General features: G+C 38.6%; 1 protein-coding gene across 5 annotated transcripts in view; it reads left to right on the forward strand.

Moving 5' to 3' along the window:
- Positions 1–3,719: 3,719 nt before the first annotated feature.
- The window catches only part of BTBD10 (BTB domain containing 10), a 75,454-nt gene continuing 58,111 nt past the window's right edge, over positions 3,720–21,062 (forward strand). Inside the window, exon 1 of one of the 5 annotated variants that reach the window (XM_032166578.2) lies at positions 3,720–3,920. Coding sequence is in view for 1 of the 5 variants with exons in the window: in XM_058446984.1 (XP_058302967.1) it covers positions 4,433–4,455 (23 nt within the window). In the remaining 4 variants the exon portion in view is untranslated. Of the gene's footprint in view, positions 3,921–4,055; positions 4,456–21,062 lie in introns of those variants that run through there. The other 4 variants (XM_058446986.1, XM_032166576.2, XM_058446984.1 and 1 more) reach the window with 4 other exon arrangements.

Below are 21,062 nucleotides of genomic sequence, written 5' to 3' on the forward strand. Positions count from 1 at the left end.
GGCAAAGCTTACAGAAATGTATTACCTTCCTTGGCCTAAGACTCTTTCATTTGCTTAGCTTAAATTCTACCCTGCCTGGAATACATCAGCTCTCTCCCATTGAAGTGATAATGAGAAGGCCCATGCCCCTGAAAAAAGGAGTTTACAAGCTAGCTCTCCTTAAAGGTGGTGTTCTAAAAAAAAAAAAAATAAATAAAAGAAAAGAAAAAATAAAAATTAGTAATCTTATGCCTGGGTGTGGTGGCTCATGCCTGTAATCCTTGCACTTTGGGAGGCCGAGGCAGGTGGATCACCTGAGGTCAGGTGTTCGAGACCAGCCTGGCCAACATGGTGAAACCCCATCTCTACTAAAAATACAAAAAGTTAGCCGGGCGTGGTGGCACATGCCTGTAATCCCAGCTACTCAGGAGGCTGAGGCAGGAGAACCGCTTGAACCAGCGAGGCGGAGGTTGCGGTGAGCCAAGATTGCACCACTTGCACTCCAGCCCAGGCAACAGAGCAAGACTCCATCTCAAAAAAAAAAAAAAAAAAAAAGAATAATCTTCATTTCTGTCCTCCCATAACACATTATTTCTATCTTTGACCCAACTTGTTTTCCTTTTGTTATTTAATTATACATCTCATTTTGTCAGAATATGTATAATACTATCTGTATCTCTTAGTATTTTTATTTTTTTCAGTTTTGTAGAGAAGTCTTGCTATGTTGCCCAGGCTAGTCTCGAACTCCTGTCAAGTGATCCTCCCACCTCCCAAAGTGCTGAGATTATAGGCACGTGCCACAGTGCCCATCTCTTTTGGTATTCTTACACAGGGGCTTGATTAATAAATGTATTTGCTGAATAGGGATCGAGTTATTTTTGCGGGTATGTGATTTTCCTGTTCCTGCCATTAGATGGCAGTGCTCAAACTTAGCAGTACAAAGAAATTCCAGGTTTTAAAAATTAAATAGGATTCTGGGTCTGTGGTCTTACCTGCTTTGAAACAATATTACCTTAGCATGCTATAACGCAAACTACCAAATGATCTTGTTTGTTCACTGCTACTATATGAAACTTCTCTTTCTGTATGGACCTCTTTGGTATGTGGAAGAAAGACTTTCATTAAAGTTCTGAACCTTAGCCTATGCAGTCAGCTAGCATTTACAAATTATTGTGTAGAGCAGATTTGTGATTATCTAAATCTATGGCATTACCTACCAAATGTATAACTGTTACCAGTGCTACTGTGCTACTACTACATTAATATTTGAAAGGTTAATTATCTTTTTTTTTTTTTGAAACGGAGTCTCGCTCTGTCGCCTAGGCTGGAGTGCAGTGGCACAAGCTCTGCTCACTGCAAGCTCCGCTCACTGCAAGCTCCACTTCCCGGGTTCACACCATTCTCCTGCCTCAGCCTTCCAAGTAGCTGGGACCACAAGCGCCCGCCACCACCCCCGGCTAATTTTTTGTATTTTTAGTAGAGACGGGGTTTCACCATGTTAGCCAGGATGGTCTGGATCTCCTGACCTCGTGATCTGCCCGCCTCGACCTCTCAAAGTACTGGGATTACAGGCGCGAGCCACCGTGCCCGGCCGGTTAATTCACTTTTAAAGCAAAGAACAGTAGAAATTTTATTCGATTTTCTATTTTCTCCCAACCCCCATTCTTTTTTGTTTTTGAAGAACAGCGGAATGAAATGAGCTCCAGGACCCATCCAAGTAGGGTATGATGGTTTGAACAGATTCCAGCATGGAACAAAGTTTCCACATTTTGCCTGAAGTCTTTCATTCATATGATTCTTCTAATGCTTCCTGGAAAATTCCAAGAACTTGATGTGAAATTATGCTTAACAGAGCACCCAGTTGGCCTATGGCAGGTGCATTAGTCCATTCTTGCACTGCTATAAAAAAAGAGGTTTAATTGGCTCACGGCTCCGCAGGCTGTACAGGAAGTCTGATGGCTTCTGCTGGGCTTCTGGGGAGGCCTCAGGAAGCTTACAATCATGGCAGAAAGCCAAGGTAAAGCAGGCACGTCTTATATGGTGGGAGGAGGGAGGGTGGGGAAGGCGCCACACACTTTTAAAGAACAGATATCACCAGAACTCACTATCACCAGAATGGCAAAAACAGGGAAATTTGCCCCCATGATCCAACGACCTCCAACACTGGAGATTACAATTCCACATGAGATTTAGGTGGGGACATAGATCCAAACCGTATCAGCAGGGTTAGAATAACTGTTTTTGCTTTCCTCCTAAGTGTTGGGCTTATTCGTAGTGACAGTAGGGTAAGCCAAATAAAACTATAGTATACATAGTACTTTTCATATAGTATACATATTATTTTATATGTAATATGAAAATAATGTGTCCAAAGGAAGGTGAGTAGAAACTCTACAACAAAATACCAGTCTTTCTTTAGAAAAGGACAGCTATTTTGATATAAGTATATGGTTCCTCATTAGCCCTAACTTGGACTACAGAATGACTTCTTTTGAGTAGAGCTTATAGGAGAAAATTTTGACAATAAATCAGGACTGATGACGTTTTTGTTTTTTGTCTGAGAATTTTCTCAGTTTCTCTGAGAAACTGTATCACCAAATTCCTATTAGATTGCTCTTATGTAGACAGCTTGAAATTATTGGCAATTTCCAATTTAGCAAAATGTTGGCTATCATAACTTAGTGAATTATGACAATAACCCGTTTCTCTTAGGTTTCTGATATGTAAGTGTCCTTACAGGAGAAAGAAGAAGCTATCTTATAATTGTCCAGCTCAACTGCTCATCTCCTTAGCATACACTGATTTGGAAAATACTTTGCGTATCACACGTAGGAGCCTGGGAATGTTCTCATCCGAACTAAACAGTGGTTAGAGGTTTTCAACAAAGTTCTTGCTGCAATATCTGTTTTCATACCCAATTACTCAAAACCAGGTCCTCTTCCTCCTTGCTTCCTATCCTTGCAATGCCCTTCCCCTCTTCCCTAAACTGGAGAACTTACTTATGCTTAAGATTCAGCGCAAGTGTCACTCCCAGGTGAAGGCTTTCTCAAAGAGGCCTCCCCGTCTGCTCCCAGAGCTCATGGCAAGCAGCTCGGCTTTTATCAGAGAATAATGGGATTATCTATTTTCCTGTAGGTCTTGCCCCGAGGGTGCAAGCTTCGAGGGCGGAGACTGTGTCTTTTACATTTTTTCCCGTTTTTATTGCCCGGCCAGCCCATGTAGGTGACTCTCGATGTTTCCTAGGCGGCCAAACTGAAGAAGTTTCAGCTGGCACACGGGTTCCCGCCAACCGAGCGTTTAAAAATAAGCAGCGGGGGACGCTAGGGAACAGAAGGTGTCCCTCACGACGACGGACTCTCATCAGTTCCAGCCGGTCCACGCCGGCAGAAGCGATTTTGGAGTCTGCTTTGATGAGGAAAACGCTTTCCCTGAAGAGTTCCTGCAGTATTTCTCCAACTCTGTGACCGAGATGCTGTCCACTTTTAACGGTGACAGGAAGTCAAGGGGAAAACGTAGGATTCAAAGGTTTGAAGGTAACAGCCCTCAGCCACTCGGGCTCGAGGCTCGCGGTTGACCAGAGCTGACGTCTGCGAGGAAAGGTCGCGCGGCGCCTTCCTCTCCCCGCCGCCTGAGATCCCACCCGAGGCCGCCAAGCCCTCAACTGCCTCCTCCTTCGGTGCCCCGCCCACTGCTGGGCGGAGAGCACCGTTATCGCGAGAACGCTGCTGGCCTCGCCTCTTCGGATTGTGAGCTCTCGCGATCAGAGGCTGAGGAGCCGGCCTGCGACTTGCCCGGGCGACTCTGCTACGCGCAGCCGCCTGAGTGGCCGCCTCCACAGCCACCTCCGGAGGGATCTGGCTGAGGAGGAAGTGGAGGTGTCACTGGCCTTGGCCTGTGCCCCAATCTTCTGTGGGCACTGAAGGGGGACTACAGGTTCGAGAGTGAGTGGACTCAGCTGGGGAACTCGGCGGGGGCGGCGCGGGAGGCTGGGCTTGGCCGGGGCAAAAGAGGAAAGGGGCGGGGGGCGAATCTGGGCGTGAGAGCCAGGCTGCTGTGGCGGTGGTCTGGGCGGCCGGACCCTGCTCGGGGACCGTGGGTGGCGTTTTGGGCTCCGGCCACGAGCACCCAATTAGGAGAGGCCGGGATAAGACTTGAGTTTTGCGGCTGCTGCTTTTGGGTTGAGAGTCCGGAGGCCTTTCCCCGGGGATGAAGGCGATACCCTCATCCCTTTCCAGGGCAGAGGAACCCCGTGCCCCGCCCCTTTCCTGTCATCTCAGACGAACGCAGCGACATCCTGGGGAAGGCGCATCACAATAGGGGATAGGGTGGTGGGCAGCCTCCCTCTGGGTGAAGAGGAGTGAGACCCCACTAACGTGCTGCGTGGTTTTATGCTGTAACCATTTTACGTGTGGTAAAGCTTTGTTTTCTTAAAACTTGCACGGAAAAGGTTCTGATGTCTTTCTTCTTCAGATGCAGGTGCCCTGACACCCTTATCTTTGGGAATGGGGTGGGGGCAGGTGAGACACCGGTTAGTAATTTGTTAGTGTGGGCCAGTGTGACTGTCGCTGGGCCTCACAGATTTCCTGCTTCTCCTTTCTTAGTATTCTGAGTCCATGATGAAAACTCACTAGTCCAGACATGCTGAAAGATAGAGCTTCACTTGCTTGTGGCTTTGTGCACTTAGCAAACAAGATTATTTTACGAAGATTTATTATCTTGCAGAGTTTTCATGCTTTTTATTTAAATTAGCAATCTAAATGAAACAGCACAGGATATTGTATTTGGACAACTGAGTTCCTTCCCGCCCCGATCCTCCGAACCCCCCAGCTACACAAATTTGATCAAAATCTTTTAGAGAGGGGGTTAGGGATAAATTTTCAATGAAAGAGACTGTGGAAATCGGAATAAGAGATATAATAAAGAACGCAGCCGTAACGGCCAGAAGAGTTTCTGTATTAGAGAGTGTGTCCAGGGTTGAAGTTCAGGCCTGAAACCCAGGACCGCAGTTGTCATTTGAATATAAAGCGGAAAGCAGTAGAAAATACTTGGGAAGGGATTTGAAAGTGGACTAAGACTGGTAAAAAAAAAAATGTAAAAAGAATTATTTCTGATGATGTAAATGTGTTTTATACATTTTCCCAACATTTCTCAGCATGTATGACCTAACTGCTATTATATTAATACATACAAAGTAGGAAGGAAGTTTCTGAAGCATGGAATGTGGTAAGGAACCACCAGAGAGTAACAGTGTTCAATCAGGAAAGCGTTTAGTGTTTCAACAATGTTTTTGTGTTCTTTCACCTTTTTTCTCACTCCCAAAAAAGTTTTCAGATGGACTTTTAACCCTATGTAATTATGTTACCCTTCCACTAGTCTGAATTTTCTTCTTTCCCACTCCTTCTAAGCTATGTGAATTTTTTAAATTATTAACTATGGAGTTGCAAACCACTGTGGTCTGCTTTTGGCTTTTTATAATAGGTGACTTAGGGAAGTATGGAAGTGATATGGAAAATATTATGCATCTTTCAAAGCCATAGCATGAGCAACAAACTCACATGCCTTCGGGTACTAGTTAGATAATGAAAATGAGGGAAATGCACTATGCCTTATCAGAGAGACATCCAAGTCTCAGGTCCCCCTAATCAGTGCCATATATGAATATGGACCCCATCTTCAGCATTCTCAAGAGGACCCAGAAATCTAAATTTTTGCATTCAGTGTCTTGCGTCTTAAAAATATTGACAACTAATTAAAACCATTAAAAATATCATGTGGCTGAATCAAATCCAAACCTCTCCATAGTTGCATTCTCCTCTCCAGTTTAGAAGCTCTGTTATAGATCAAAATTAATAAATTTTATGACGGGAAAAAAGGAGGTTTAAAGCAAGTTTGGAGTTTCAAACTTAAGGAGTCTTGGGAAAAATGTCACATCTAATTGAAAACAGTAGTTAAGTTTAATAGCCTTTAAGTATAGTAGGGCAGATTGAACTGGTATTTACTATAAATGTTTTAGCTGTGGAAATAACTGAAGAAAAAGTATCTCAGTATTTACGGTTTAAGAATTCAGAGTTCTGAGCAAAGCTGATGTATAGGTATCTTGTACAGAAATTGGATTATTTAGAAGCTCTTTATTGTACTTGCAGCTAATATATAAAATTAAATACAAGAGACCCTCTACAGTCCATTTCAGGATTTGTATGTTTATTGTTTGCTGTGCTATCCCACCTTGTCTTCCTAGGCATTGACTTTTACTGGAAGAAATACTGATCCCTTGGATTTTATTCCATGCCAGATGGAGATTGGAGGGGTTTGGTAACAGGATGGAAAGAAATTGGTGGAGAAAGTGTGATATGAAGCAAACACTCTTGTGCCTCTTCTTTACATTGTTCATTAAAAGATTGATATGTGTTAGTTTTTCTTGTAAGAAGGATAGGTATATTAATTGATTAAACTTAGTGCCTTATACGTAGTAGAGTTTAATGACATGTGTGGAATTGACCTTCGTGGATTAAGCCTCATTTACCCATTAATGTGAAGTAATTTAATCACATAATCTGATTCATACCTAGTTGGGTTATGGGGAATGGGAGTGCCAGAGGTCAAACCTAAGTAAGAGGTGGTTTTTAGGCATATAGAGGGCAAGTTGAGGGTCTTCACTTGGGATAAGGGTGAGAGAGGAAGTTAGGTAAGGGAGAGAATTTTGAAAAGGAAGGTGAAATTATTAAGTACCCATTTGTGTACTGTGCAGTTTTACAAAGAGGTCTGCCTTTTGTAGCTAAATTTATCATAACCTGTGCAGAGACTACATGGAATACTGGTTTTTAATCAGGACTGCTTTGGGAATTTGCAGACTTGATTTTCTTCATTTTAGCTCAGTCATCTCAGGCCAAGCTAGGCTAATACCTGTTCATTCAATCTCTGCCTCTCTCTGAAATAGGAAATGAAGGAAGAGGAGATATGTATTATGTTTGTGAGGTGCTCCTGTTGAAGAGTTATAAGACTATTTCTGAAGAATTTGTTTTATATTTGAGAAGATTGTGCTTATTGAAGGGGGAACCATTATTTTCGTCTTTACGTGTTTCTACCATGACTCATAAAGTAGGAAGTTCTTTTTTGGAAATAGCTTTCCCCTTCTTCCCATCCCCTGAGTTGCCATCCCAAAGGAGGATTAGGGGAGGCTAGGGGAAGGGATTGAGTATACTTTTGTTCAGTGCCTTATGATTCAATTTTTGGGACTCTCAATTCTTAGGCTATACATTGTCTATTCATTTGTATGGTAGGCTTATCTGAACAGGCTGGACTACTAATACTATGAGGGAGAAGGAAATGGAATGCCTGCAGTTCTAACTGGTTAAGTTTAATGTGCAATTGAAGTAATAAGGGTTTTTGCACATTGGATTTAGTTATATTTTTATCATCATCTGTTTGGATCCTTTATTTTTTGTTGATTCTGAACCGAAAGTAAGGCAGGTCAGGAAAGTACAGATGTTACCTTCTCCTGTTAATGGAGAAAGAACTATTAAAATTTTTCCCCGTTTTTAATAGATTCTTCATCAGGGTTCAAGCCAATTTTGCATTTCCCCTAATGTATCTTGCTCCGGTTTACTTTGAGATCTTTGAAACTGAGACCTAGTTTGCTAAAGAATGTAGCAATCAGCCAGCCAGGCATGGTGGCTCATGCCTGTAATCCAAGTACTTTGGGAGGCTGAGGCGGGCAGATCACGAGGTCAGGAGTTCAAAACCAGCCTGGCCAACATGGTGAAACCCCATCTCTACGAAGAAATACAAAACTTAGCTGGACGTGGTGGTGGATGCCTGTAATCCCAGTTACTCAGGAGGCTGAGGCAGGAGAATTGGTGAACCTGGGAGGCTGAGGTTGCAGTGAGCTGAGACTGCATCATTGCACTCCAGACTGTGTGACAGAGCGAAGACTCCATTTCAAAAAAAAAAGAATGTAGCAATCTATAACTTGAAGATGGAAGGTGAACTATCAGTTTAAAAAGATGCTCTCTGAGAAAGGATTAAGAAATTTTCAGGCATTGGGAATACAATGAGCTGAGTATTTGAAATAGTAGAAACTTGAACATAAAGAGGAACGATTTTAATTTAAATATGTAACCTTATGTCACAGCAGATTTCTGAATATTATAAATTATCGTTGCCAGTAAAAGCATCTTTCTGGCTGGGTGTGGTGGTTCACTCCTGTAATCCCAGCCCTTTGGGAGGCCGAGGTGGGTGGGTCACAAGGTCAGGAGATCCAGACTATCCTGCTTAACACAGTGAAACCCCGTCTCTACTAAAAATACAAAAAATTAGCCGGGCGTGGTGGCATGTGCCTGTAATCCCAGCTACTCGGGAGGCTGAGGCAGGAGAATTGCTTGAACTTGGGAGGCGGAGGTTGCAGTGAGCTGAGATCATGCCGCTGCACTCCAGCCTGGGCGACAGAGCGAGACTGACTCCGTCTCAAAAAAAAAAAAAAATCTTTCTTCACTCTGTTAATAGTTTAATTATGTTATTCTGTTTAAATGTAAGGTATCTGATTATATGGTGCTTATTTTTGTCTTTGTAGTTGAAATGAGTGATCTATTAGTAATTTTGGTGACAAATTGAAATTACCATTTAATATTTAGCTCAGAATGAAAGTCCATTATAATGAATCATTGATTGAAGTACTTGATTAGAAACTATGAAAAATACTTTTGTGAGGTCATTTTATTTACTTATTTTGTTTGTTTTTCCCTCTACCTATGGAAGCTCTAGGAACTAAGGTCATTTTAAATTGTAATCATACTTTTTTGCCTGAAGTGTCTTATTTAGCATCATTTAGATCTGAGTTTAAAGCCCACTGTTAGCTCTATGACAGTAATGTTAACCTCTCTGAGCCTTTGTTTCCTCACATGAAAAATGTATGTAGAACACAATTGTCAAGGATTTTTCTTGTTTGTTTTTTTTTGAGACAGAGTCTCGCTCTGTCGCCCAGGCTGGAGTGCAGTGGCGCGATCTCAGCTCACTGCACCCTTCGCCTCCTGGATTCAAGCAGTTCTCCTGCCTCAGCCTCCATAGTAGCTGGGACTACAGGCTCACGCCGCCTTGTCCAGCTGATTTTTTTTTTTTTTTTTTTTTTTGTATTTTAGTAGAGAGTGGGTTTCACTGTGTTGCCCAGGCTGGTCTTGAATTCCGGAGCTCGGGCAGTGCGCCTGTCTTGGCCTCCCAACGTGCTAGGATTACAGGTGTGAGCCACCTCACCTGGCCAATTGTCAGGGATTTAAGGATGAAATGAAATAAAGTATATAAAAGTGCTATTATAAATAGTAAAATGATGTATAAGTTGTTAGCACTTTGTTCTGTGTTTATGCTCAGAAAATAGCATACTGGCATCATTGCCTCCTTCTCTCACCTCTCTATCTTCAGTGATCTTAAAACACATCCATTAGTTAGATTTACATTCACATCTGGCTGTCTCACTTGGAGAGGACAAGTTCAACTGACTATTTACAGCCTTGCCAATATCACTCCTCTAGTGAAAATTACGAAGCTTTTTCTTTTTATTTATTCTAGTAAGCATTAAACAATAGGAAGCTTTTTTTCTTGTTTTTCATATTGGCATCTATTGGCTGATATCTGGTATTCTGTGTAATATGAATGCTAGGTAGAAAAGTAGGCAAAAGGGAAGAGATTAGAGTGAAGAGAGAGATGGTGTGGCATTTTAAAAATTGTCTTTTGGGATACTGTTATCTACCTCTAAAAAAACCATTTTTATTAATTTGGATTATTTTCCTTTAGCATATTTGACTATTATTGCTTGTAGCACATGAGTAGAAAATTAACTTGGGTTTTCTATTTGTAGACCACATGAAATGTCATCTTAAAAATAAATGTCATCCTAGGAAACCAACTGGGTTTGGAAAAAAATAAAAGATAAATAAAAATAAATTTTAGTGTTTAGATACCTGAGAAAGAATCTTAGGTACAAAATTGTACAAGCGTTGTTATGATTTTCTTGTTTTTGGGTGGCATACAAATAGTGCTGGATTGTTTTAAAGGTAATTACTTCATTCAGACAATGTATTTTATACGATGCAGGCTTGAATTTGATTTTTCTCACATCAAGAAAGCCAGCGATATGATGTTTCTTTCAGCTCTTCATTTGTTCATTTAGAATTTTCTTAGAGAAGACCATAACCTCCTGTAAGATGGTTAACTGCGAGACATTCTTGTTTCTTACTTAATTTTGTAAATTCTTGGAGTTTCTCTTTTAAAAGAGAATAATTATTAGAGAGACTAGTGGGATTATAAAACCATAATACTGAAAGTAACTTTAAAACCATTAATACTCCATTTTTTGGAAGAGAAAACTAAAGTGCAAATCAAGCCCCTTAACTGATTTTGATCAAAGATATTGGCAGGCAGTAAGATGGCTGAGACTAGAATACAAATCCACAAGTCTCCTGATTTGGAGTAGTTTGTTCCAGTGATCCCCCTAGTGGGTTGCATGTGCTTCTGGGGATATATGAAAAACTTTTCATTGGCTGTATGAAGAAAACAATAGAACTTCTATTTTATTTTTTACCGTATCCTTTTAAAATTTCCATTTCGTATGTGTATGTACTATATACATAATACTGGCGTGATAGTATATGTGCATTGTTTATAAATATACATATGTGCAGCTGTCCGTGTTACTTGAACTCAACATATTAAGAAAAGGAAAAGCTGCCATATTTTAAGTGGTATGGTGTCTTTGATCATCTTTGCTTCCCTAGTGAATGATATTATTTAACAGTAGACTGGAACAGTGTTTTTTTTTTTTTTTAGATGGAGTCTCATTATGTTGTCCAGGCTGGCTTTGAACTTCTGGGCTCAAGTGATCCTCCCACCTCAGCCTCCCAAGTAGTTGGGATTACAGGCACATACCAGCACACTCAGCTTGAATGGCTATTAATTTTGAAACTGTTTTATGATGAGTACTTTGAAAAATTTCCTATAAAAATATATTTATTTCGAGTAATTTCTTTCTGACTGTAAAAGTAATGTGCATTACGTGCAACTGGGCACATTTAGCAAAGGGCAAAGAAGAAAATGGTACCATAATCCCATGACTTGATGATAATTGCTTCCAGTCAGAAATATACGTGTGTACATAGATACATACATACACATATGAATATTACATACACCACTTATTTATTTATTTGGAGTATGTAAGTCATTACGTGGTTCAAATATCTAAAGTATATCAAAAGAGAACTCAGAAGTCTTGATTACATCCCTATTACCTTCACCCCAGTCCTACTCTGCCCATATAGGTAACCATTTTGATTAATGTCTTATTTATACTTTGAGTTTTTTTCTTTTACAAAAATAAATACATGTATATTTGTCTTTGAATATATGTACATATTTTTAAATTTCCCCTTTATGTCACAAAAGGTAGTACAATGAATACTGCTTGTTCTGTATCTACCTGTTTTTTGCTGTTGTTGTTTAACCTAACAATGTATTTTGGATATTAATCTAGTATTCTATTTTGTGGATGCACGTAGTTTATTCAGTTAACTTCTTTTGATGCACATTCAGATTGTTTTAGGCTTTTACCATTACAAATAATGCCACAGTGAATATATTTGCAAATATTTTGTGGAATATTAGTGGAGTTGTATCATGTTTGAAGTAGGACTAGTAAGTGTATGTGTAATATTATTGGATATTACAGAATTCCTTTCTACCGGGGTTATATAATCTGTGTTTTCATTTTTATTTTTTATTTTTATTTTTTTTTGAGACAGGGTCTCACTCTGTCACCTAGGCTAGAGTGCAGTGGCATGATCACCACTCACTGCAGCCTTCACCTCTCAGGCTTAAGTGATCCTCCCACCTCAGCCTCCCAAGTAGCTGAGACTACAGGCATGTGCCACCATGCTTGGCTGATTTTTGTATCTTTTAGTAGAGATGGGGTTTCACCATGTTGCCCAGGCTGGTCTCAAACTCCTAGGCTCAAGTGATCTGTCCACCTCAGCTTCCCAAAGTGCTAGGATTATAGGCATGAGTCACTGCGCCAGGCCCTCATTTGTACTTTTCATTGGCAGTGTATGCCAGTATTGAGACTGCTTCTCCACAGCTTCACCAACAGAGTATATGGCCAAAATTGGAGGTGTTAATTTGCATCTTTTATGAGTGAGTGAGGTTGAACATATTTTTATGTTTAAGGCCATTTGCCTTTATTTTTCTGAGGATTGCCCATTTCTTTGTGCATTGTCTGTTTTGGAGAAGAGAAGTTGTCTTTTTCTTTCCTTCTTTAAGGAGCTCTTTATCTACTATGAAATTAGCCCTTGTAAAAAAAATTACTTGTTTTTAAAACTTTACTTTTTCTGTGCTTTTTGCAAGTAGTGGTGTTTTTCATAGGCAAATAGGAAAGGCTTTCTCTCCTTCCCGGTTGTCAGTGAAATCACCCATAATTTTTCTAATATTTGTATGATTCCAGTTTTTACATTTAGATAGTTGATTCATTTGGAGTATATCCTTGTATGTGGTATGAGGTACGAATTCAGTTTCATGTTTTCCTGAATGTTTATTCAGTTGTTCCAATACCATTTATTAGTGTCTGTCTTTTCTCGATGACTTGAGCTATTGCTTTATCATATATTGAAGTTCTTTATGTTTTAGGGCTCTGTTTCTGGGCCTTTAATTCTCTTCTATTGGTTGGTTTGTCTCTTCATGCACCACAGACTTTTAATTATTGAAATGAGCCTTAATTCAAAGATCTTTGAATATAAGACCATTCTTAATTTTATTAAAATGGAACGCTACCTATAGTACCAAGACAAAGATGTGTAAAATGTTTCTTTGTGAGCAAGCGTTTTGTCTCAGGGCAAATTTTAGATTCTGTAAACTTTTCGGACAGTGCAAACGTAGAACATTTCCATTATCACACTGTTGGTGATAATGGAAAGTCCTACTGAGCAGTGAGTGCTACAGTCTAGAACTTGAACCATATTTAATAGGGCCTTTACTAGCCTGTTGAATTGATGGCTGATAGACAAAAATCGGAAAGGAGTGGAAGGTAAGGGGAATAATGAATAGGTCAAAATGGAACAGCATAATAAAGGTTATATGAAAAAAACATAAAAAAGCATTATGGAAGGAAAAATATTGTTTAAAATATTGTCTGACTTTGTTTAAAGGGTGTTGCTTCTTAAGAGTTGACTGTAATCTCCTTTGATTCAGGCATCAGCTTCAGGAGCATTGCCTGTATTAATTGATATTATGTCAAGATGGTTTGCTTCAACTAAGGTGTTTCTGGATTTGAAGTCAACGCTTTTTGGTCATAGTAGAAAAGTAAAACGTTGTTATTTCTTTAGGATATTAAAAAATATGCCCTTTGAGTTTTAAGAAGGTAGCCTATAACCTAAACAGTGTCTAGTTACTTACAATGCTAATCATGTAATGTAGGTACTTTGTAAATGCTTAAAATATGGAAAGATTTTCAAACATTTATTGAGCTGTTTGTGATGGGAAAGAAACAAATGAGTAACACTTTATTTATTGAAGCGTTAATGTGTTAATTAAGTCAGCAAAATTTGAATAGAAATTCTATAAAAGTGATAAAATCAATTAGCACAAAGATTTTATATCCAAATCACCTCTGGAACATCAAGGGTTGACTGAGCTGACTTTGGAAGTCTTAACATCTTGGTGAATTAGAGGTCACCCTTTAAATGGACAACAGGGCTGGGCGCGGTGGCTCATGCCTATAATCCCAGCACTTTGGGAGCCCGAGGCAGGCAGATCACTTGAGGTCAGGAGTTCGAGACCAGTCTGAACAACATGGTGAAACCCTGTCTCTACTAAAAAGAATACAAAATTAGCCAGGTGTGGTGGCACACACCTGTAATCCCAGCTACTTCGGAGGCTAAGGAAGGAGAATTGCTTGAACCTGGGAGGCAGAAGTTGCAGTGAGCTGAGATTGCACCATTGCACCCCGGCCTGGATAACAAGAGCAAAACTCCGTCTCTAAATAAATAAATAATTAAATAAAAATAAATAAATAAACAACAGATCCTACTTTTAATGGAAATACCATGCAGTTTTATTAAATCTGTTTGTTAGAGTCTCCCTAGCAGACTCTTTTCAGGCATTTATCAAAATGCCTGAAAGGTGCTAAGTACTCAATAAATAAATTTTGAATGAAAGAATAAATCAATTTTATTTTATTTTTAAAAATCTTTTTAATTTTTAAATATTTATTTAATTTAATTTTTTATTTTTAGACCTGGGGGTCTCATTATGTTGCCCAGGCTTGCCTTGAACTCTTGGGTTCAAGCAATCCTCCTGTCTCAGCCTACCAAGTAGGTGCGATTATAGGTACATGCCACCGTACCTGGCCACTTTAATTTTATGTGGTGAAATTAGATACATACAATTCAATTGGTTATAAAAATATCCTGAATAAAGTTCTCAGCTAAGCTTGTCTTAACTGTAACAAAGCAGAAAAGGACAAGCCTTAACAATTGAAAGGGCTTCTGTGAGATTTAAATAGGCACATCTTTGAGGAATGTTTTGGGGAAACTTAGGGCTTGTTTGGTAATAGCTTGAAAAATGTTTTCAGGGATGTGATATTTTCTCTCTTTTATCCCCACTATCTTGATATGTATTTCCTGAGAGCATTAGAAATTGAATTGTTATAATTTTTGCTTATTTGAGAGTGAGATTCACATGATTGGTGCTCTTTGCAATAACTAAAACATGAGTACAGGTATATGACAGTATTCTTTTAAGACAAACAACTAAAAGTTAAAGACTGCTTACAAATCTTTGTAATTCTTATTTCCTCTGCACTAGTAAATTATATTAACTGAAATGTCCTTCAGTTTCTTTCTTCTTCTTTTTTTTTTTTGTTTTTGTTTTTGAGATGGAGTCTTGCTCTGTCGCCCAGGCTGGAGTGCAGTGGCGCGATCTTGGCTCACTGCAACCTCCACCTCCCAGGTTCAAGCAATTCTTCTGCCTCAGCCTCCTGGGTAGCTGGGATTACAGGTACCCGCCAACATGCCCGGCTAATTTTTATATTTTTAGTAGAGATGGGGTTTCACCACGTTGGTCAGGCTGGTCTTGAACTTCTGACCTCGTGATCCACCTGCCTCGGCCTCCCAAAGTGCTGGGATTACAGGCGTAAGCCACCGCGCCCAGCCTCTTTCTTCTTAATGTAGTTAACATTTTGTAAAAGCTTACATACAAATTGTGCTAGCCTGTGGGGACACAAACCTGAATCATACTTTGTTGTTGCCCTCAAGGATCTTATAGTCTAACGGAGGACATGTGGCAGAAACATATTCTATCAATGCATATATAGTGACTATATTTAAGCAATCCAAAAAAATTTACAAAACTGCACTTAAGCAGTAAAATTAAACAAGGAAGAAAATTTCTATAGCACCATCACCTCCAAACACTTTTTAATAAACCTTCCCCAATATTATCATTATGAAAATAATATGTAGAAAATTCAAATAGTATGAAGAGATACAACAAAAAGTAAGTCTCCTTATTCCAGCATTTTCTCAGAGGCAACTAGTTTTAGTTTTATGTGATATTTCTAGACATTTTATCTTAACATATACAAGCATGGATGAGTGTGAGTGTATGTGTATTTAATTTTTTAATTTTCTTTTTTCTGTTTTTTGTTTTTTTTCTTGTGCATAAATATGGGGTTACATAATGCATATCTGTATCTTGCTTTTTAGCATAACAATGTATTTTGAAATATTTTCTGTATCAGTATCTATATATCTCATTTTTACTGGTTGCATGATATATTGTGCAGATTTTTAACCGATAAACTAGATGAACATTTAGATTGGTTCTAGATTTTTTCTAGGACAAATAGTACTGTATATCATGTCAGGGAGAGAAAGGAGATGTATTCATTGTGTGTATATGTGTGTATTAGTGTAGTGGTATGTATAATTAAACAAGGGCTGAGCAAAATCTTAAAACTTTTAGTCATGAATAACTAATAAAATATACACAAAATTTATATTAGGTTGCCTACTAAAGGGAGTAAGCATTGTGCCTAGCACTGTGTTATATAAGGTATCTTGTCTAACAGTTTGGTGGTTAAAATAATAATAGATTAAATAATGAGAATTGTGTTATTTTCTTCATTTCACATTTAAGGAAATTGAGGTCTTGAATGTTAAGAAACTTTTACAAAGTTATACAGGTTTTTTTCTGATACTAAAACCTCTTCATTACCCACTATTGTGGCAGAAGTAGAAATGAAAACTCACCAATTTTCCTTATCAAAAGTTTATGTGTGTCGTTTGTGGCAGTGGAAGGATGGCTATTGATTAAATATGCTTGCTATGGTAATGAGACAGTGTGATTGGGGTTTTTGATCAAAAAGTGGTTTCATTATGCCTTGCTAATATATTTGATGCTGCTTTTAAGTATTAATTAAAATCATTGCTGATTTTTTCTTTTAAAATTTAAATGCAATAAACTTACTTCTTTCTGATATACAGTTCTGTCAGTTTTGATAAAAGCATACAGGTGTTTACCACTACCGCAGTTAAGATACAGAATAGTTCATCACTCACCAAAATTACTTTGTGCTGTCCCTGTGTAATCACTTCAGCCTTAACTCCTGGCTGATCTGTTCTCTGTCTTTATAGTTTTGTCGTTCTATGAATGTCATAGAAATGAAATCATATGGTATGTAACCTTTGAGTCCAGCTTCTTTCACTTATCTAATGCTTTTAAGATTCATTCATGTTTTGTATGTATTCAATAACTTACCTACCTTTATTATTAGATACTGTCCCTCCTGTCTCTGAATCTCTTTTCAATTTTCTTTATTCTATGGATTGGGTAGTTTCTATTGATATGTTTTCCAAGTTCCCTGATGTTTTTTTTTGTTATCTCCATATGCCATTGTACCCATCTAATTTTTCATTCTAGTTGTTGTTCTTTTCAGCTAGAGCTGAATTTCCATTTCTTTTGATAGTTGCCACCTCTCTACTGAGATGCCCTTTGTGTCAGTCATCAAGACAGTGCTCTTCTTTTAGTTCTTTGTATAGACTTTTTCTTTAATTGTTTGAATATATTTATAATAGGTGCTTTGAAGTCTTTGTTTGCTAAATCTAACATCTGGGCCAACTTGGAGTCAGTTTCTGTTTTCTGCCTTTTACTGTTTTAATTGTTTGCATGTCTCATAATTTTTGGTTGAAACCTGGGCATTGTAATATTTTTATGAGGATTTGTTGTTGTTGTTTTTTTATTGTTTTAGAGAATGTTAGCTTGCCTGGATTCAAACTGCAAACTTGTTTCCCCTGAAGTGTATAGCAGCTGCCGTCTGTGCTTATTTCTTACTTCCAACTACTTACTTTTTTAGCTTGTTTTCCTGGGGGTCAGGGCAAAGGGAAGGCTTTCCTGCACCTGTAATTTGGTGGTCAGCCAAGAATTTGGGCAGAGATTGTACTCACATTTTGGAATTCACCCTCTTTGTGGGTTCTTTACTTCTGGGAATTCCCTCTTAATCTTTACCTGCTAGTGGTGGTCTTTGTCCTCTGATACCCTAACCAGTAAGGGATTCAGCTTTCTGCTGCTGGAGGTGTATACGGTTGGGGAATACATTCAGCTTAGAAAGCATCAAAATCATGTCTCATGCCATGCAGCTTTCAAGGGCAGAGTTCTCTATGGTCTCTGCCTGCTTTTTCTGCCAGGCTACCTGATGTACCTCCCCTATCTCCCGTACATGTGTATTTTAGCTATCAGCCAGGGATTCGAGCAGAGTTTATGCTCAGATTTTGGGCCTGCACTTTTCTTTGTTTCTTTCACTTCCACTACGTCTACCTGAAATTTCAGCTCTGAGGTTTTCTCTGCCACTTTGAGCTGTGTGGCTGCCTGGTTTCCTTCACCATATTTGTGAGTGATGGGGAGGCCACTCAGCAAAAAAACTTCAAACTGAACTCGTGATTCTGTTGCTTCTAGTTGTAGTTTTTCATGAGTAAGCTCTTCTTTCACTACTGTCTGCTTTTGGACACTTTCCAGTGCTTTTAAATAGTTGTTCTTTATAGTGTACCCAGATTTAAATAATTGCTTTCTGTTGGAGGTGTGCATGATCACTTCACCTGGCTGTGTTTGCAAGAAGTTTCTTTCCGTCTGTCTGATCTCCTTTTCTTTTAAAAGTTGCTTCCACCTGTTCTATGTCCTACATTATTATCTGTGATAGTTTGCAATCCCTCAAGCTCTTTCAGTTCTTAATGTTGCTAAAAATGACTGTTCAGTTCTGTCAATTAATTTTTGGATTTACGTTATACTCCATGGGAGAATTTAGAGTAGATTAGCAATCAAGAGGAAATTATAAACATTTTCACGGTGGTTATATCCATATCATACAGTCTCTCTTTTATTCCTAAGGATAGAAGCTCATCAAGTGATCTTTAAGTTTCTTGTCCTTAGAATTCTTCCTCCATGTAGGCCCCTCTGAAGGCCTTCTTTGTAGTTAGTACAAAATTAACTTTGTGAACATTCAGGTATTTGCTCTTTTGTCTGCCAGTATCAAGTGATTAATTTGCTCTTTGGGGCTATCTCTCCTCCTTTTGGTCCTTTCCACGTAGAGAATGTCATCTTAGGACATTTAACTGACTCAGTTGTCGTCTTGGCTTCCTCCTGGTCAGTCTTTACCATCCATATATTTGGATATTTGGACTTCTGTAGTTGAAGGCAACCCTTGTCATCTGATTCTGGGATCACTATGTAATTCTATCCTCTTCATTATTCTCCATCTCTTATCTATCAGGTCTTTCTAGTAATGGTTGCTCTTGAAATATTTTGTCTGCAAAGTTTGAGAGAGAAAAATAATTTGACATTAACAGAAAAGCTGTTGTGTAACGACACTATTTAGAATGTGCTATGGTTTAACTGTGTCCCCAAAAATCCATGTGTTGGAAACTTTATCCTCATGGTAAAAGTGCTGCGAAGGGCCTAATAAATGTTGATTGGATCATGAGGGTGGAGTCCTAATAAATGGATTAATGTAGTTAATTTCAGGAGTTGGTCAGTTATCAAGAGAGCTGGTTATTATAAAAGTGAGCCCAGCCCTTCGTGCTTTCTTTCACCCAAGTTCTCTTGCCTTTCTACCTTCTGTCATAGATGACACAGCATGTAGGCCCTTGCCTCATGCTGGTGACATGCTTTTGAACTTTCCAGCCTCCAGAACCATGAGCTAAATAAATTCCTGTTCATTATAAACTACCCAGTGTCAGATACTCTGTTACAGCAACAGAAAATGGACTAAGAGTAAGATTTTTAATAGGATGGATGAAGCCACAAGATGGCTGAGGTTTAAAAGCCACATTGTTGGTAATAAGCAAAAATATCAATTCTTTTTTTTTCCCTTTAAACTCTTTTTGGACTTGAAAAAAGTACCAATTTTTATATACCTTGCTTGGTACATTGGAAATAACATGGGCTTTTTGTTAGACTGGGGTTTTAATCTTATCTCTTAAGATTTCCTCATATATGAAACAGGATAATAATATAGAGTTGTTTTAAGGTTTAAATAGGAGAAAATATATAAACTTCCTAGAACATCGATAGTGAAAATAGAATAAGTGGTCTCCATACACTGTGCATTGTCTTTGTTTTGTTTTGTTTTGTTCTTCCATGTATCATTACCATTAATTGATACTATCTGGAAATAGTGTCCCAAGGAGCAATTATTTATTTTTTTACTGTAGTCTTCAAGATTCTGTCTATCCCCCAACCCCCACCTCCTGTTTAGACAGAATGTCCAAGAGAAGGGGAAGTAATTGCATCATCTTTTTCTCAGTTAACTTTTGGCAGTCTCCTGAATGCCTGCCCCTAGCCAACAGGCCCAGTGGTTCTAGCCTCTGTACAGATGAGTTCTAGATTATTTTGAATTTAAATTTATTTCTATCATGCCTAAACGTAGTAATGAATAGTGACGTATTTTCCAGGAATTTTGTTTTCAGTTGTCTGGTAATTATTTTTTGATGATTACAAGATCCAAACAACAATAAACTTTAGTTTGTCTAGACATTGGGGATTCAAGTGCCAGATTCTGAAGGACGTTTTTATAGTAAGGAGTTTAGATATAGGAAATGAGGAGCCATTCAGTTTTTAGGCAGGCCGTTCTGGTTACAGCAAAGCCAGTATGGAATTGAATGGTGGTAAGGAGGTCAGCCAACATTTTTACTGATAGATGATAAGGACTTAAATAAAGGCAGCACTCATATGAATGAAAGGGAGAGAAGGAGTCAAAAGAAGATTCTAAAGTAGACTTGGTGTGAGGAAATGAAAAAGAAGTCAAGGATGACTTCAAAGTTTTTAGCTTGATGAATAGAAATGACAATTGATGTGAGATGCCAAGATGAGACTGACTGTTGAAGTTGGGGTGCCAATTAAATAATTCAGATAGTAATAATGCAAACATAGATTCTATGTAGTGTATAAATCCTGATGTTTGCAAGGGTTCGGTCCTCATTTTGTTTGCTGTCTGTCTCAACCCAGCAAGTAGAGAAGAGAGGAAGATGGAATCCTAATAAACACCAAGATTTAATGAGGGTGAAGGATGAGGCAACAGTAGAACTTGAATAGAAGTGCTACAGGTGGGAGGGAGATGCAGGATATGGAATCATGAGAGGTGTCTTTTTTCCCCTTTCTGAGTTTTTTGAGTACAGGAATAATGTCTAACTTACTTCAGCACCTTGCATATTGGCATATTGTAGTAAATGCTTGTAAGTGCTTGACTGACTGACTGAATGAATGAATGAATGAATGAAATCAGACAAATACATTGTCACTGAGAATAGCACAGAGGATGGTTAAAACTGAAGAGATTATCAGATATTACAAAATAGTATACAATATGTGCCAGTGGCCTTTCAACCCTTTACAGTTATAACTTAGCTTATTGATAAAATTTAAAAACAATAGCATTTTTGTGTGTTTTACATGAACATAAAACACATTATGTTTGTGTAGGCAAACATAGGCATAGTTTTTCCAAACATCTCAATTTGAATTCCACTTATTTTTTAGTGTGCTTGTAACCCTATGACTAC

The sequence above is a fragment of the Hylobates moloch genome, unplaced genomic scaffold (assembly GCF_009828535.3).
Source record: "Hylobates moloch isolate HMO894 unplaced genomic scaffold, HMol_V3 SCAFFOLD_11, whole genome shotgun sequence".
Lineage (NCBI taxonomy): Eukaryota > Metazoa > Chordata > Mammalia > Primates > Hylobatidae > Hylobates > Hylobates moloch.